The sequence below is a fragment of the Pan paniscus genome, chromosome 9 (genome assembly GCF_029289425.2).
Source record: "Pan paniscus chromosome 9, NHGRI_mPanPan1-v2.0_pri, whole genome shotgun sequence".
Taxonomy (NCBI): Eukaryota; Metazoa; Chordata; class Mammalia; order Primates; family Hominidae; genus Pan; species Pan paniscus.
The window spans coordinates 5,432,097-5,450,368 of NC_073258.2; the positions used below are offsets into that span (position 1 = coordinate 5,432,097).

At 47.6% G+C, this 18,272-nt stretch overlaps 1 protein-coding gene across 16 annotated transcripts in view; it reads right to left on the reverse strand.

Annotated features, from left to right (window-relative positions):
* The window catches only part of CARS1 (cysteinyl-tRNA synthetase 1), a 56,674-nt gene that overhangs the window by 19,547 nt on the left and 18,855 nt on the right, over positions 1–18,272 (reverse strand). For all 16 annotated transcript variants that reach the window (XM_055093980.2, XM_055093981.2, XM_003816040.5 and 13 more), the window contains 4 exons: positions 17,471–17,620; positions 8,817–8,957; positions 8,510–8,598; positions 6,190–6,311 (listed from right to left, as the gene is read on the reverse strand). In XM_055093980.2, the coding sequence (XP_054949955.2) occupies positions 6,190–6,311; positions 8,510–8,598; positions 8,817–8,957; positions 17,471–17,620 (502 nt within the window). The remainder of the gene's footprint in view (positions 1–6,189; positions 6,312–8,509; positions 8,599–8,816; positions 8,958–17,470; positions 17,621–18,272) is intronic.

An 18,272-nucleotide genomic window follows, 5' to 3' on the forward strand; every position in this document is an offset into this window, starting at 1 on the left:
CAGTGTCTAGATTTACAAAACGGTTCATAATCCCCAAAGTCACCAGCTTATATACCTGGCTGACTTGAGGCCACATCTGGGGTCTCCATAAGACATTCACCTTCCTGCTGCCTTCTCACGGCATTAGCCCACCAGTGTCTAGGACAAGTGATAAGAACCCTGGGCTAAAGCTAGGAGGTGACATAGTGGTGCAGCCACTGGGGCATGGCTCAGGGATCCTGCCTGGTTCGTGCGGGTGGGGTCAATATGTCAAGGGCCCGCACAACTATCTGCTTATGGGTTCCAGGGGATACAAGGATGCAGCTAAGCTGCTGTGTACTACTGCAGGGAACCTGGCGGCAGTGCAGTGGTGAAGGGGACATTTGCTGTTCCTGTGTATTTATAAGGGGAAAAAAGGTGAAGGAAACTAAAGAATAGTCCAGGAAGGCCATAAGAAAAGGGGAGTACTGCTCTTGGCACAAGTTCTATTTCCTGGACAAAGCCAATGATCACCTGGCCAACAAAAACAAGACTGTCTATGCCTTGCCAGAGGGATGAGAAATAACCCCTTGGTGAATTCCATGCATTGACTCGGTGACACTCAGCCACCTGACACTCAGGGTACAAGGCGGTCTGAATCCCCAGAAAAGGAATGCACCATCACTGCAGATTTCTCTCAACAATACATGCAGGACCAATGGAAAAGATTAGCTGCTGTGAATAAAGAAACCTGTGAGCCAGTCCAAAGGTCAACACAGAGAATCACCCTTTGTTCGATGAATGGGCAGAGCAGAGGTCTTCACTCTAGGCATAAGGTTGCCAGGACCCACGCCAGGTCTTGCCCGGCTGCTGCAGCCTTTCCTGGTCCCTGGTCTAAGGGCTGCCTTAGGTGCTGTCACCCCCTTGTGGAGGAAGAACAGACTCCATCTAGGGTTCTAACTCAGGTGACCCTGAAGAAGCTGCAGTGAGATCTTTCCAAGTAACAAATCCACTTTTCAGGAGCCTAATCAGGCAACAGACCTAAGCTGCCCTGAGAAACAGAGTCCAGAGGAAAAGCACTGCTAAATATATTTTCCTAAACACCAAGTTCATGATTATAAAATATGTACTAAATGTAGAATATTTGAAAGATAAAAAAAGAAAACGAGGAAAAAAATTGCCATTATCTTTTAACCTAGGAATTACTACTGTTACCATTTTGGTATACTGATTCCCAGATTAAAAAACAAACAAACAAAAACGCAAAAAACCTCTGCAAGCAAAATCCAGATCTATCCACCAACACGGAAGGCCGCTGTCCTGGCTTCCTTCTACCTCCGCACTGTTCTGCCACTGACAATTCCGCAAAAGCACAATGTGATATGGCCCATGACATTCGCTTTTAGATGCTCTTTGATAGAAAATATAAATTCACGTTTTCAACTTTTCATTATTATGAACTTTACTCATGAAAGTTTATATCTGATTTTTTAAAAATACACTTTGAAAAAATTGATAACAGAGAACACAGGACCCTCCCCACAAACACCCTATCCTTCAGCAAACATCACACTGCAACTGCCCTCATAGGGTTAATGAGAATTCCAAGGCAGGCTATAGGCAGAATGATGAGGCCGGTCACTGGCCAGGTGCAGTGCACGTCCATCCGCTTCCCTGCAGCTCTAACTGAGAGTCACATAGCACGCTGACCACCTGCTCCACCACTGTTTCTAGCGATAGAATCTCTAACCCTGGACCTTTTTACCAAGAACTGCTTAAGGTATTTTTTGGATCCTGAATTCCAGGAGGACAGCTGTTGCCAACTGGTCTGAAGACCTGCACCAAGGAACTGACTCGTCGCAGAAATGTGGTTTACCTCCCTGTCCCATGACTTCGCCCCTCACTTCCCCAGCAACCGGCAATCCCCATCACCTGTCCAGAGCAATTAAAAACCCCTCCTCAAATCTCAGGGAGGCGGATCTGAGGTTTCCTCCCATCTCCATTTGTCCACCATACAATTACTACACTTTTTCTACGGCAACCCCTGGTATCCCGGTATACTGACTCGCTGTGCATTGGGCAACAGATCTATTATGGTTACAACACAATGTCTTTCAAGTTTTCCTTCTTGGTTTCATTTCCTGTCTCTCTCCCCAGAGGCAGAGTGAGTGTTTCTAGCTTTGACCCTACAAGCATGTTCATACCAGCACAACAGGATCCTGTTCTCTCCCACTGGGGGAGCTTCCTCCCTGCACTAGGCCTTCCTGCCACATGCCTTCCCGAGTGGTCTGCATGGCCCATCTGCCTCTGGTGGGTCATCTTACTTGGCGGAGTGAGGAGCTGTCATCATCTAGGACCACTTGGGCCCCAGCATCACCCCTCCCCTTTTCCTCTACCATTAGAGTCCCCATGGTGAGGAGCACATGACTGCACACAGCTAAGGCTACACTCCTTATGACTCCCCGTGGTGGGGGGAGGTTGCGGGGGTGGTCATGTGCCCAGGTCTGATCACTGACTGTGGAGGGGTGGAAATCCATGTCCCTCTTTGGTCCTGCATATTGGCTGTTAGATTCTACTCCTGTTTCCTGGAACTTAAACCAATGCTGAAGTCATTCTGGAAGAAAATGGGCCCAAGAATAAATGGTATTTAAGAAAAAGACCCTAGATGGGGCCAGATAGCAAAATTCATCATAAAGTGGTGAGTCAGTGTGCTCTAGCTGCCTCCAGAACATTCCTTCACCACGTGACCTGAGGGCACTGCTCCACTTACCACTCCCACCTTTCCCATGTGCTGCCAGTTCCCTCCCGGCATCTAAGTGTCAAATGCAGTGCGAGTTGTTCACGGCTTCCTCTAAGGACTTTAAGAAATGCTCTACTATATCCATAGTTACATTCCATTTTTGTCTTGTTATTCAAACATACATACATACATACATACATACATACATACATACATACACACACACACACACACACGGGATCTTGCTGTCAGCCAGGCTGGAGTGCAACGGTGTAATCACAGCTCACTACAGCCTCGACCTCCCTGGCGCAAGCAACCCTCTTACCTCAGCCTTCTGAGTAACTGGGACTACAGGTGCATGCTACCACACTCAGCTAATTTTTAAAATTTTTGTAGAGATGCGGTCTCACTACATTGCTCACGATGGTCTTGAATTCCTGGCCTCAAGCGATCCTCCTGCCTCGGCCTCCCAAAGTGCTGAATTATAGGCATGAGCTATAATTCAGCCCTAATATGTTTTTCAATCTTCTACTTTTATTAATCAAACTTGCTAAGGGTTCTTCTATATTATTTTTTGAGAAGAATCAGCTTTTGGCTTTTATAATTGTTTCTGTTTCTTTAATCTCTGATTTTACTTTATTTCCTATTTCTTTCCACTTCTTCTTGTTCCTTTCCCAGCTTTTTGACTGACTGCTTAGCTCACTTATTTCCTTTTTTTTTTGTTTGAGATGGACTCTTGCTCTGTCACCCAGGTTGGAGTGCAGTGGCACGATCTCAGCTCACTGCAACCTCCATCTCCAGGGTTCAAGCGATTCTTCTGCCTCAGCCTCCCGAGTAGCTGGGACTACAGGCATGCGCCACCACACCCGGCTAATTTTTGTATTTTTAGTAGAGATGGGGTTTCACCACATTGGCCAGGCTGGTCTCGAACTCCTAACCTCGTGATCCGCCTGCCTCGGCCTCCCAAAGTGCTGGGATTACAGGCGTGAGCCACTGCACCCGGCACCTCACTTATTTTCCATCTTTGTTTTTTAATAACTACATTTAGAAACATCAATTTCCTCTAATTGGTGCTTTAGGGGCATTCTCCAGATTTGGTGTGTGGCACCTTTGCTGCTGTTCTGCTTAAACACCCCTGATTTCCCACTGTGGTTTTCTTTCCTAGGAGTTACCCAGGAGCATGATTTCAACCCCCCAGACAAGTTTGTACATTTTAGACGTCCGTCCTATCAGTGTTGGTATCTTTTTTATTAAAAAAAAAAATTTTTTTTTAATGTCTTTGAGACAGAGTCTTGCTCTGTTGCCCAGGCTGGAGTGCAATGGCACAATCAGGGCTCACTGCAGCCTTGACTTCTTGGGCTGAAGTGATCCTCCTGCCTCAGCCTCTTAAGTAGCTGGGACTATAGGCACGTGCCACCACACCCAGCTCATCTTTAAATTTTTTGTAGAAAGGGGGTCTCCCTATGTTGCCCAGGTTGGTCTGGAACTCCTGGGCTCAAGCGATCCTCCTGCCTCGGCCTCCCAAAGTGCTGGGATTACAGGTGTGGGTCGCCATGTCTGGCCAAGTGTTGTTATCTAATACAATCGCTCCATGGTGACAGAATGAGGGCTCCTTGACAGAATGAGGGTTCCTTGAAAACGGTTCTTTGAGATTTGTGGAAATCTTTCTGTGGCCTGGCATATGTTTCTGTGTTCTTGGAAGGAAAGGATGTTCTTTAATTCCTGAGTGCAAAGTTCCCAGCTCTCAAACCAAGCCTGTTAACTATATTTCAAACCTTTCATATCCATATTAATTCTTGGCCTACTTGATCTGTCAACTCCTGGGAAGTGCATGAAACGTGGGCATGTCCACTCTGGTTCTAGGGTAGTGAAGCCTTCTGGTCCAGAGGCCCAGGCTGCATCCTCTCAGAGCTGAGGCGCTTCATCATCACAAACCCGCCCCTCTACTCCCACAAACCTGGAGCCTGAAATGCCACGGGTCTGATATTTATGTGTCAACCTGGCTATCTCTATCTTTTTTCAGTCTGTGTTGTCTGGTTTTATTTTATTATATATTTTTTTGAGACAGAGTCTCATTCTGTCACCCAGGCTGGAGTGCAGTGGCACAATCTTGGCTCACTATAACCTCTGCCTCCTGGGTTCAAGTGATTCTCATGCCTCAGCCTCCTGAGTAGCTGGGATTACAGGCAAGCACCACCACACCTGGCTAATTTGTGTACTTTTAGTAGAGATGGGGTTTCACCATGTTGGCCAGGCTGGTCTCGAACTCCCAACCTCAGGTGATCCACCCACCTCGGCCTCCAAAAGTGCTGGGATTATAGGCGTGAGCCACCGCACCTTTATTTTAGGTTCTGATATTTCTTTAGAATAGAGCCTAAAATTAGATAAAAGTATGAACATTTTTATGGCCAAATTGTCTTCCAGAAACACTAGGACAGGCGGGGTGGGGGTGCAGAACATGCCCTGGCACATTGCGGAAATCCCCACTCTGCAGGGAGGCTTCCAACCTTGCCTCTTGTGGATGTGTCCCCAGATTCACTTAAGGGATAAACATGAAGAAAACACCAATGAAAGAGTTCCCAATATAATTCTGCCTGGTCTAGAAAAAGTCTGGTATCTGTGTTTGAAGCATTTGGATCCAGATGGGCGCACAGGCTGTTGTCAAATATGCGTCACTCGGCACACATCCCAGCACCCCACAATCCCCCTAAACCTCACATGCTCAGCCAGCAAACACCAGCCCTGTGAATCCAGGCCCCAGGGGCCACTATGTTTCTCAAGACAGCACTGCATTTACTGTCTTTTGTTTCTTAAAAAATAACGCACCATAAAAAAATGACATCTTGTCTTTTACAGCAACATGGATGGAACTGGAAGACATTCTGTTAAGTGAAATAAACCAGGCAGAGAAAGACAAATATCACATGTCCTCTCTCTTATGTGGAAGCTAAAAAACGGTGGACCTCAAGGAGGTGCAGCATAGAACAGCGGTCACCAGAAGCTGAGAAGGGTCAGGTCAGGGGCAGTGAGTGGAGAGAGGTTGGTTTCTAGGCACAAACACACAGACAGAAAGAATAGGTTCTCGTGGTCACTAGCACAGTAGGGTGACTATAGTTACCAAAACATTTGTTGTATATTTCAACATAGCCAGAAGATCTGGAACATTCCCAATGCAAAGAAAAGGTAAACGTCTAAGGTGACGAGCATCCTAACTACCCCGATCATCACACATTGTGTGCATGTATTAAGACATCACATGTTCCCCATAAATTGCATAATTATTATATATCAATTAAAAAAACACATGTCATGGTCTTAGAGCTGCATAATGGTGAGTGCAGAAAACTCCTAAAATTCCTTCAGGTGAAAAAGCACTGTTCCCAAGAGTCTGAGGGGTGGGCTCAGCGCAGCCCCCGTGGCCTGCAGAGTCAACACAACCCAGGCTTGGCCAGGAGGGAGAGCCCACATGCTCTCAGGCATGCCCTCCTCACCTTCCCCTTCTTGAAGGGCTTTCTGATCTCCAACGGCCTCAGGTACCAGCTTCCCATAGGAGTGCTTCTCGCTAGAAGCAAACTTCGCTGTATCAAAGTAGACAGACCCATTGGAGACATAGCTGGAAAACAAAACAGGAATTGGGTGGGGTGCATCTAACAGACCCGAAAGTGTGTCAGCAGGATGACAGTAACAAAATAAAGCAGGGCTATAAAAGTGCGAAATCTGTGGCCTATCTACTCTCTGTGGTGGCCACTGAAAACCGTATCAGCTGTTTGGACTGAGTGGGACACCAGGGCCCATCCCGCTGCGGAGGCAGCCTGCCTGCCCTGGGCAGCTCGTCCCTCTGCCTGGCGTCCTGTGACCCATGCAGCTCCCACCCTGCCTTGCTCAGGGCTGCTGCCGTCCTCATTCTTGTGTGGCCTCACCTTTCCCTGAATGTCCACACTCTACCCATTAGCTTAGCTGAGGCTCTTGGCCTCCACGAAGCACTCTAGATTACTCCAGTCTGGAATGACCTGTCCTCTCTGAGCTTCGGCTTGCCCATGCCTCTCGGCTTGGCACAGGCTCTTATGCTGCCCCACAGTAGTTTGTGTGAAGTGGGGAGAGAAGCAGCGCTACTGCTTAAGAGTCTGCCCCGTTCCTGGCACTGTCACAACCTCTTGTTTCTCTTTTATCCAGCCTGTGTGGTTCCTGTGGGAGGGAAGCAATCTGAGGCTGGACACAGTGGGTCTCTGGGAGCAGGGGCACGGTACAGTGCTGAGCACTACCGTGGGCGGCAAGCCACCCAGGTGCTGAGGCAAGAGACCGAGGGCACGAGCTGTTCCAGTATAATAAAATATAAAATAAGAATAGTTATACCAGATATAGATCTTAGATATGATTATATATGAATATCATTAATCATTAGTTTGTAGCAATTACTCTTTATTCCAATATTATAATAATCCTCGCTCTATAATCATAATCTAGGAAAAACCAGGCCATACGGAGATAGGAGCTGAGGGGACATAGTGAGGAGTGACCAGAAGACAAGAGTGTGAACCTCCTGTTATGCCCGGACACAGCCACCAGAAGGGTTCCTTGGTCTAGCAGTAACGCCAGCATCTGGGAAGACGCCCGTTGCCAAGCAGACCGTGGTCTAGCGGTAGCATAAGTGTCAAGGAAAAACACCCGCTACTTAGCAGACCAGGAAAGGGAGTCTCCCTTGCCGGTGGAGTTTGGAGAAGACTCTGCTCCTCCACCTCTTGTGGAGGGCCTGACATGAGTCAGGCTCGCCCACAGTTATCTGGAGGCCTAACCGTCTCCCTGTGATGCTGTGCTTCAGCGGTCACGCTCCTAGTCCTCCTTCATGTTCCATCCTGTACACCTGGCTCTGCCTTCTAGATAGCAGTAGCAAATTAGTGAAAGTACTAAAAGTCTCTGATATGCAGAAATAATGGCGTAAGCTGTCTCTCTCTGTCTCCTCTCTCTCTCTGCCTCGGCTGCCAGGCAGGGAAGGGCCCCCTGTCCAGTGGACACGTGACCCATGTGGCCTTACCTATCATTGGAGATGGCTCACTCTCCTTAACCTGCCCCTTTGTCTTGTATCCAATAAATATCAGTGCAGCCTGGCATTTGGGGCCACTACCGGTCTCCGCGTCTTGGTGGTAGTGGTCCCCCGGGCCCAGCTGTCTTCTCTTTTATCTCTTTGTCTTGTGTCTTTATTTCTACAATCTCTCGTCTCCGCACATGGGGAGAAAAACCCACCGACCCTGTGGGGCTGGTCCCCACACACTACAGACAGATAACCGGGTTCCTGTCTGCATTCCCATTTGTTGGCCATTTCTGAAAATGCTTATTTTGGAGATTGAGACAATACGGGCCAGGGAAGTGTATGATGGATTTGCCAACAAAAAGTCACTAAAATCATAGCCAAGCGATAGATGCTGATGAAATGCATCCTCCTTCGGGATATGACACCAGGACTAGCACTCTCAAAATGTCTATGCCATGGCACTGATGTCTGTGAAGGCCCAGCAGTATTCGCACTCACCATTATGCAGCTCTGGGGCCCCATGACTGATGGTCTTGGCTGCCGAGCTTCCCAGCAGATTCTGGGTTAGGTTCTCACCATGGCCCCCAGGACAGTGCAGACCCATGCTCCTCAGCCCCTGGGTGGGGCCCAGAGTTGTAGGAGGAAGTCTGCTGGGACTTCTAGCTACGCAGCCCCAGAACACCTGCTCCTCTGCTTCCCAAACTCAGACTCAGAGCTGGGGAGCTCCTCCCTGTGTGATGTTCTGCAGCCCTTCCCTCCCTAGGGAGGGCCCTTGTGCTTACCCGTAACCGTTGTCCACAATCTTCTGGACAAAGTTCACGATTTCTGGCACATACTCACTAACCCGGGTTAAGACATCTGGAGGGAGAACCTGTGCAAGACATGAGAAAGTCCTGGGATTTTCCCTTCTGAAAACCACGCGCTCCATAAAAACGTTCCCAATTCAAAAAACGAAAAGCCCATTATGCCCTTCAACTCAAGTTCAATGTTGACTTGGCCGCCTAATTGAGCTGGCCTTGCCAAAACAGGAATTTAGAAATCAGGGCCCTTAGCGCAAGAGAGCCAGCACAAGACAATCGTGACACTTACATTCAGAGCTTCCATGTCTCTGTGGAAGTCCTCCTCCCAGAACTTGGGCAGCTTGGAGAAGATGGAATTGTCAGTGACATCACAGCCAAGTGTAGAATCCAGCCAGTCAGAGAGCAAATCCTTGGCTTCTTCCAGCAACACCTGAAGAGAAAGAAACAAAAATCCAGCAGCGGGCCACACACTTCACATGAGAACATCTCGTGCAGCTGTTGTGAGCCCATCAGTGCCCTGAATTCAAAGGTGCTGGCCTTGACCTGTGAAGAGCCACCGTCTCCTAGGGAGACTGTGATGCTTACACAACTGGCTCGGCAGGGACAAATACAAGACTCTACAAATGGGCAGGTCTCACATGAACTCAGAGGAGCAAAGCCAAGGGGACCGTGGGTGCAGAGGCAAAAAGAGGTGGGAGGGCCGAGGTGGGCCTGGTGAGCATGTGCAGCCTACCTGGGCCATGCAGGGCAGGGTTATGGGCAGAGGCTGGGCAGGAGCACACAGTGTGTCACCTACCGCACAACCCCTTGGTGCATTCAGGAAAAGATTCATGACGGACACAGCCAGAGGTTAGGAGAGATAGGCAGGGCACTGGTCCCAGAGGTCTCAAAAGCCCCATCTCCCTGACGCCATTGACTGAAGATGCCATCCCCACTTGACACACCATGGAATGGGAGTAAAAACCACCAATCCCAGCAAAACATGGCACCTGTGTGACCCAGGTCCTGACCACACACACTCTAGGCATGAGACACGCCCCAACTGCACTCATGTCAGAAAAGAGAAATGTCTACCCTCCGCCATCTTGGAGGGACCTAGAGTCTCAGTGCACTGACGTGGACCTAGGACAGGGCGTGGCACCAAGCAGATGGTCTGTGGCCTACTACGGGAAGGGGAGGCAAAGAACCAAGGCTGGAGAGAAAAAGTGTAGGAAAATGGCCTGGCAGACAGCGAGGACACAGGGTGGACAAAGCCACAACACAGACAGAGAAGGGGCACAGGGCCCACGTGGGCCAGGTTCCTGATGCAATCCCTGCCTATAGCTCCTGAATCAAACAGATGTGTTAAATGTATTGCAGGCCTGCAAGTGGCAAGGCATGTCTGCAGGAATGAGCACACCCTCCCCACCGCGGCAGGGCATCCAGTGGGCAGACAAGCACCAAAAGCAGGGTGTGCGCTCTGGGGAGCAAAGGCTGCCAAGTCTGCTGCCCGAAAAGCAAACACTGGGCCTGCCCCAAGTACAGGGAAACGCGCATCCTGGCCCTCAGGATCACCAAGGTCACGACCCAGCAAGAACTGACATCCTAATCGAGGTCACCAAACACCCAAGAACATGAGCAACTGTGAATGGGAGTCAGCAGAAACGACAAACAGATGGACGCTTCAGATGGAAGAGTTATCAGATACATAATAAAATCCAGTAAATATTACAGGCTTAAAGACATAAAGACGGACTCCCAGATGACACGCAATAGCAAGCAGGGACAGGCCAGCAAAGCGGCCCAGCTGGATCTGAAAATAGAAGCAAACGGAACCTGCAGAGATGAAATCTATTAACAGGCGAAACAGTCTTATCCATCCTACTGAGTGACTGTTTCACTTCCTGTCTGAAGGAGAATTTGTGAACAGGAAGACAGAACTGAAGAAGTCATCCAAAATGGAACAGAGACAAGAAGGAAAATTTTATGAAAGACAGGTTAGGAGACACGGAGAAGGATGAGATGAAATGATGAGACTCACATCTAATTGGCAACCCAGAGGAGAGGAGAGAGGGAATCGAGTAAAGATGATACTTGAAGACACATCTGAGAATTTCTCAAAACCCATGCAACAATCCAGCCCCGGGAAGCACACAAAATATCCAACAGGATAAGTAAAAACAAATCTCTTACAATGTCTTAGTGAAATAGCAGAAAACTGAAAAGAGAGAATACTTTTATAATGCGCCTGATAGAAAAGACATATTTACCGATAAAAGAAAAGTTAATTTGAAGGGCAGCCGATGTTTTCAACAACAGCCAACAATGGAAGCCAGAAGACGGCAACCACCTTGAACAAACAGGGAAATATACACACTTCAAGATAGACAAAAGCTGCTTCCCACCAATACTTCTAAGATAATGTTTCTAAAACTTGCCTGATGATAGGACTGGAATACTCAATGTTGCTGGTCAAGCATACAGATCAACAATCAAAATGCATAAATACAAAATGATAAGAGACTTCTGCTTTCCAGTTTCACATAAGTCAGGAGCTTGGAAGTTGCCACTCTACCTAACAACAGGTAAAAAGCTGAATAAACTGAAAAACCAACTCTTCTTAGATCCATAAGAGAAGTTAGGTCATAGGGCAAACCACTGCCCCCCAAACTGGAGAGACCAACAGGAGAAGACAGACAATCACAACTTACCAGAGCAGAGACTCATAAGCTGAAAATTCTGTGGGAACCAGTGTTGGGGGAGGAAAACCAGGACTGTAACAGAGATTGCTGCAGGCTTGGTGTAGGCAAGTCAGACAGTTGAAAACCCCAGGGACCCAGTCATAGGGGACCCCATACTTTTGTGAGTTTTACCTCTAGGAACCTGACCAGGCCTCACAGTGAATATTGGAGAAAAATCCCCTAGTGTTTCCAATAGCAAGAAGGGAAAGGAAGCATTCCAAAACATACCAGTGCACTCTGTTCTTTTCTTTCTTTCTTTCTTTCTTTTGAGATGGAGTCTAGCTCTGTCACCAGGCTGGAGTGCAGTAGTGCAATCTCAGCTCACTGCAACCTCCGCCTCCCGGGTTCAAGCAATTCTCCTGCCTCAGCCTCCCGAGTAGAAGGGATTACAGTCACGTGACACCACGCCCAGCTAATGTTTGCATTGTCAGTAGAGACGGGGTTTCACCATGTTGGCCGGGATGGGCTCAATCTCCTGACCTCATGATCTGCCCATCTCGGCCTCCCAAAGTGCTGGGAGTTCAGGCGTGAGCCACCGCGCCCGGCCAATAACTGGTAGGTCAGAAGTATAGGTAACAAACTACTACTTTCAACTGGCATCTGAATTGGGGACAGTCTTATGGGACTGAGCCCTTCAACCTGTCAGATCTGACGCTGCCTCCTGGCAGACTGTGTTGGAAATGAATTAAATTTTAGGACTCCCAGCTGATGCCTGCTAGAGAACTGACTGGTTGTCGGGGCAGAGGTGGGCTGGGTGAGGAAGAAATCCCTATACATTTTGGTGATCAGAGGTGAAGTATTCTGTTTAAAAATTTTTTCCGATCTGAAATGGCTGCAACACTGTAGGATTCCAAGTATGTGACATTCTGGGAAAGGCAAAACTACAGAGACAGTAGAAAGACTAGCTGCTGTCAGGAGTTGGGGTGGGGAGGAAGGGATAATAGCTGGAGCACAGAGGATGTTCAGGGCAGTGAAACTATTCTGTGTGATACCGTAATGGTGGATATGAGATAGTATTTGTCCAAACCCATAGGATGTACAATCCTGAGAGTGAACCCTAAAGTAAACCACGGACTCAGGGTAATGACGCTCAGAGCAGGTTCGCTGACTGTAAGAAACGTACCCCCTGGTGGGTGCGGATGCTGGGGGAGGTGACGGTGAGGTGGGTAGGGGATATATATAGCCTCTCAATTCTGATGTGAACCAGAATCTCCTCTAAAAAAAGAACTTTTTTTTTTTTCTAAAAAGTGAAAAAATAAGGAGAAACAGACAAATTCACCATCAGAGGGGGAGTTTTGTTTTGGTTCTTGTTTTTGTTTTTTAAAGAAACTGTATGAATAGGCTAAGCCAACAGGAAGAATTAGCAAAGACACACAAAATATTAACCACACGGCCAACAGGTATAGCTAAGTGGATGGCATGTGGAACTGTGCACTAGGGGATTAGACGGAATCTTCTCAAGCACAAGAGAACATTCAGAAACCAGCACACACAGGGGCCACAACACAAGTCTCTGTTCACAGATCCAGCTTGGGACGGACCATACTCTCCAACCACTGGGTAATTAAGTTATAAGCGAATAACAATAAGTTAATATGAAAAAGTACCATCCAATTTAAATTTGGAAATTTAAAACTTCTAAGTAATTCTAGATAATTAACTTTTAGATAATTACTTCTAGATAATTCCTGGGCTAAAAAATCCAAAATGGAAATTAGAAATTGTTTACAAGTAAATGATGTCAAATTTTGCAGCAAAAACAGTCAGAGGAAAATGTATAGCCTTAAATTCTTAAATCAGAAAATAAGCTAAACTGCTAAGTGAGACAAAGAAAAACAGAATAAATCCAAAGGAAAAAGAAGAAAAGAAGGAATAAAGAATGGACAAAAACTGATAAAACAAAAAGACTAGAGAGGATCAACACAGCCAAACTGGATCTGAGATGGTTCTTAGATACAACATGTAAAATCCCAACAGTGTCTTACATGGAACTTGACAAGCTGAGGCTTCAAAACACACCTAACGACAAAACCAAGATGGGGCCTCTTACCCATCAGATACCTGTGAGAGACAGCATGATACTCCTGCAGGACTGGGCAATTTTTATAAATTTTTTAAATTTTAAATTCTTAAACTTTTTGTAGAGATAGAGTCTCACTATGTTGTCCTGGCTGATCTCAAACTCCTGGGCTCAAGGGATCCTCTTGCCTTGGCCTCCCAAGGTGCTATGATTACAGGAACGAGCCACTGCACCTGGTCTGGGCTGGACAATTTGACCAATAGAACAGAATTAAGAGACACAAACACATGCCAACATGTAACAGAGATGAATTCGTGTCTTAGTCTGTTTTCTGTTTTTTTGTTTGTTTGTTCTTTTTTTTGTTTTCTGTTTTTTGTTTTGTTTTGTTTTGTTTTTTTGAGACAGTCTCACTCTGTTTCCCAGGCTGGAATGCAGTGGCGTGATCTTGGCTCACTGCAACCTCCACCTCCTGGTTTCAAGCTATTCTCCTGCCTCAGCCTCCAGAGTAGCTGGGATTACAGACGCGCGCCACCACATTTGGCTAATTTTTGTATTTTTAGTAGTGACGGGGTTTTGCCATGTTTGCCAGGCTGGTCTCAAACCCCTGACCTCAGGTGATCCGCCCGCCTCAGCCTCCCAAAGTGCTAGGATTACAGGCATGACCCACTGCGCCTGGCCGGGAATGGGTAAAATTTTTTTTCTTTTTGAGATGGAGTCTTGCTTCGTCACCAGGCTGCAGTGCAACAGCACGATCTCGGCTCACTGCAACCTCTGACTCCCTGGTTCAAGGGATTCTCCCACCTCAGCCTCCCAAGTAGCTGGGATTACAGGCACACGCCACAACACCCAGCTAATTTTTTTTTTTTTTTTTTTTAGTAGAGACAGGGTTTCACCATGTTGGCCAGGATGGTCTCGATCTCCTGACCTCGTGATCTGCCCACCTCAGCCTCCCAAAGTGCTGGGATTACAGGCATGAGCCACGATGCCCTGCCTGGGAATGGGTAATTTTTAAATAAAATTTATTTCTTACAATTCTGTAGGCTGGAAAGTTCAAGGTCAAGGGGCCACATCTGTTCTGGGCCTTCTTGCTGGTGGGGACTTTTCCCAGAGTCCCAAGGTGGCACAGAGCATCACATGGCCAGGGGGCTCATGAGGGCCAAACTGGCTTCTGTAACAGCCCCACTCTCATGATAACTACCCCACTTCTGTGATAACCCATTAATCCATTAACCCATTCATGAGGACAGAGCTCTCATGACTCGATCACCTCTAAAAGGCCTTACCTCTTAATACTGTTACACTAGGGATTAAGTTTCAACATGAGTTTTGGAGGGGACAAACATTCAAATCATAGTAATATCAGAAGACATAAGAATGATACAAAACAGTAAGAAAAGGACCAATAACCTCATGGGAAAGGGGGAGAGATGGGGGCACAGAATCACAGCTGGAAGCAAGCACGTGACAAGATGCTCAGTCTCAGGAGAGGTTGGAAAAAGGGACATTCAAACCACAGCAATCAGCACTTCACATTCATTGACTGATGAAAGGGAAGAATCCAACAATACAAATGCAGGTGTATGTGTAAATACACAGCACACCCAAAATGTGGTAGAAGAAGAAGAAATTTGCATAGACATTTCTTTCTTTTTTTTTAAGAGTCTGGGTCTCACTCTGCTGCCCAGGCTGGAGTGCAGTGGTATGTTCAAGGCTCACTGCAGCCTCAAACTCCTGGGCTCAGGTGATTGTCTCACCTCAGCCTCCCCAGTAGCTGGAACTACAGGCTTGCATCACCATGCTTGGCTAATTTTTAAAAGTTCTGTAGAAATAGAGTCTCACTATGTTGCCTAGGCTGGTCTGGAGCTCCTGGGCTCAAGTGATCCTCTTGCCCTGGCTTCCCAAAGTGCTGGGATTACAAGTGTGAGCCACTGTGCCTGGCCATATAGACATTTCTGATATGGCTACTATGAAAATAAAAGTGAGCCTAGAAGGTCTGTGTCTGCCACCTGAGAAAGGCCTGCCTACAGAGCTGGCCATTAGCTGGCATCCAGGAGCTGAAATGTCCCCTGTGCTAAGAGGCCGGGAAACCCAGCTCTGTGGCAGCAGCCCCCAGTGGGCTGTTGAACAAACACTGTGGCTTATGCAGGTGGAACACCAGCTTTCCTCCTGGGGAGTCAGGAATTGTGGCACGTGCCAGGCAGAGGGTGCCTATGTGATGGGCTTCCCTAGGGAGGGACATTTCACACATGTGGCTGCATTTTTTCCTGGTGGGGGAGAGTGTGCTGTGTCCCCTCATGGGAGGCAGGGAGGAAGCTTCAGCAGCCTGCCCATGGATGATTGAAGACTCCGCCTGAGCTTCTGCTCCTCGCTGTGTCACTGTTACAAACCTTAGACAAGATGATAACTCGATGCCGAGTCTCATGAGTCCTTCTAGGACCCCAGAATGTGTGGGCAGTGTTGGGAACCCCCGGCAGTCACTCACATATATCCTACACAACCCAGCGATTCCACTTGCAGGTATATGGCCTAAAGAAACTTGCAAATGTCCACCTAGAGACAACACAAAACAACTCACAGTTCAGCAAAAGACACTCCACATCACTAGCCATTAAGGAAATGCAAACCAAAACCACAGTATACCACCTCACACCTACTGGGATGAAAAAAATGAAGAATAACAAGCTTTGGCAAGGATGTGGAGAAAACAGAACCCCAGTGCACTATGGGTGGGAATGTGTAAGAGTGCAGCCACTGCAGAAACAATACGGTGGTTACGCAGAATATCAAAAATAGAATCATCACATGACCCAGCAATTCCACTTCTGTGTATATCCCCAAAAGAAGTGAAAGCAGGAACCCAAACAGATATTTGTACACCCAGGTTTATAGCAGCATTACTTGCATCTCCAAAAGGTGGAAACAACCCACGTGTCCACGGGCAGGTGAAAGGATGAGCAAAATGTGGCCCATCTATACACAACAGAGTATCATTCAGCCATAGGAAGGAAGCAGAGTCTGACACGCACTACAGCATGGGTCAACCATGGGGACACTATGCTGGGCAAAATAAACCAGACACAAAAAGACCCTGTCTCTACAAAAAAAAAGTTTTTAAAAATGGCTAAGATGGTAAATTTCTTATGATGTGTGTTTTACCACAATTAAAAGAAAAAAAGAATATTAGTGGAACAACTGGGGAAAAAATTACAGCAGCATGGTTGGTAAGAAGGAAACCTAACTGCCCATCCCAGGAGAACAGACAAACAGCTCGGCCCCCAGGCAGGCACTGAGGCAGTGACAGTGACCACATGTGGGTCGTCCCAGAAGCACAGCTTGGGTGAAAGCACACTGACGACTACATACACGTGGCGTGTTTCCATGAAGTTTGGAAACAGGCGCAACGAAGCGATCTGCTGAGTCAGGACACAGAAGAGACCAAACTAGAAAGAAACATGCTGGCGAAGGGCAGACACAGACTCCCTGCCCCGTCACTGAGGTGGGGCCAGGGCAGTGGTGAGGGAAGGCAGGGCTGCGGCCTCAGTGGGGCCTCTTTTTCTACACACAGCTGCAGCCGTCTCTTCTCTTTTCCATCGAGTTCTTAAAGGGTGACCAGCAGGCGGCGCTGGCACAAAGGAGAAGGCCTTCCTGACTGTGTCCAGGGCGCCAGCCACAGGGAAAGGCCTTAGGAAGAGGGCAGGGTCCCCTCTGCACCCAGGTCTCTGCCCTGTGTCTGAAGGAGATCTTGGCAGGGGCAGGAGAGCTGGTCAACGTGAAGGCCCCAAGCTCAGTAGGTACCCACAGGCCTCAATGCTCAATTCAATGTTAATCCCTGCTCCTCCTCCTCCAGCTGGTGTGGGGAGAGTCCGCTGGAGAATCTTGGAACACTTCGACAGAAGGCTGCCTCCCCACGTTCCAAGTGCACCTCCTGCCTATCTGATGGAAGTGGCGGGAGGGTGTGGATCCCGAGTCTCCTTCCAGTGGCACAGGCTCTGCACCCAGGAAATGGGGCAAAGGGGTGTGGGAGGGGAGGGGCACTGACTCAGCCACCACAGAACAGGGCCACCTGCCACAGTGGAGCTACTGGAGACACAGAGTGTCTTCCACTAAGACAATCTGTGGAATCAATCCGTGCACACAGATCAGTCTATGCACGGCCCGACATTTGACCCGAAAGGGCTGGCTGGGAGACGTGTGAAGCCTCACCTCCACACAGCTGTTGACTTCCTCTCCCGTGAGTCTGGACTGCACAGCTTTCTCAAGTGGTTCTGTGGCAAGCTGCACTGCGTGATGAATCCGTTCGAGCATCTGCTTTTTATCGGGATCCGTGGTCTCATTTAATTTTACTGAAAATGGCTGCAACCATAAAGAGACGTCAAACCTATTAGATACTGCTCAGCAAAACCCCAAGTTCATAAAGGTGATTCCAGGTAGAAAACAGAACAGTTTTTCCCATGGCCCCATAGAGATAGAGAAGTGTGCACCCCAAGTGGCCAGGCAGTAAGGAACTAAGAGAGACTGAAGCTCCCGGCTCAGGAGCTCCTGGTTCTGCCCTCTCACGTGTGACCCTGGACAGGGCACCTAACCTCTCTGTGCCTCAGTTTCTCCAATGCAAATTGGGTGGGAGAGCAGCATTTCTAGGGCTGTTCTGGGGATGAGGAAAAGTAGGCCACCCAGTGTGTTCTGAGGTGTGCTGCAGACACATCCATCAGGAAGGTACTCAGGCCTCACTGACCTAAAAGATTGCTCAGCTCTAATTTTATTCCTGTTTTTAATTCCAGAGATAAAATGCCATAAACATATCCGTAATGATTACTGTAATTACTAAGGATAATTAGTAGAGAGTAAAATGACCTATTCTTACTATTGTAATAAAAATAAGTATATAATGATGGTTATTCAGAATGAAAATACTAGAGAGAACTAATTTCTTCAAAAGATTCTGAAAATTTACAGTATTACCAAATTAAAAAGCTTAGTATAGCTTTTGTATCTTGGGCAGAAGTTT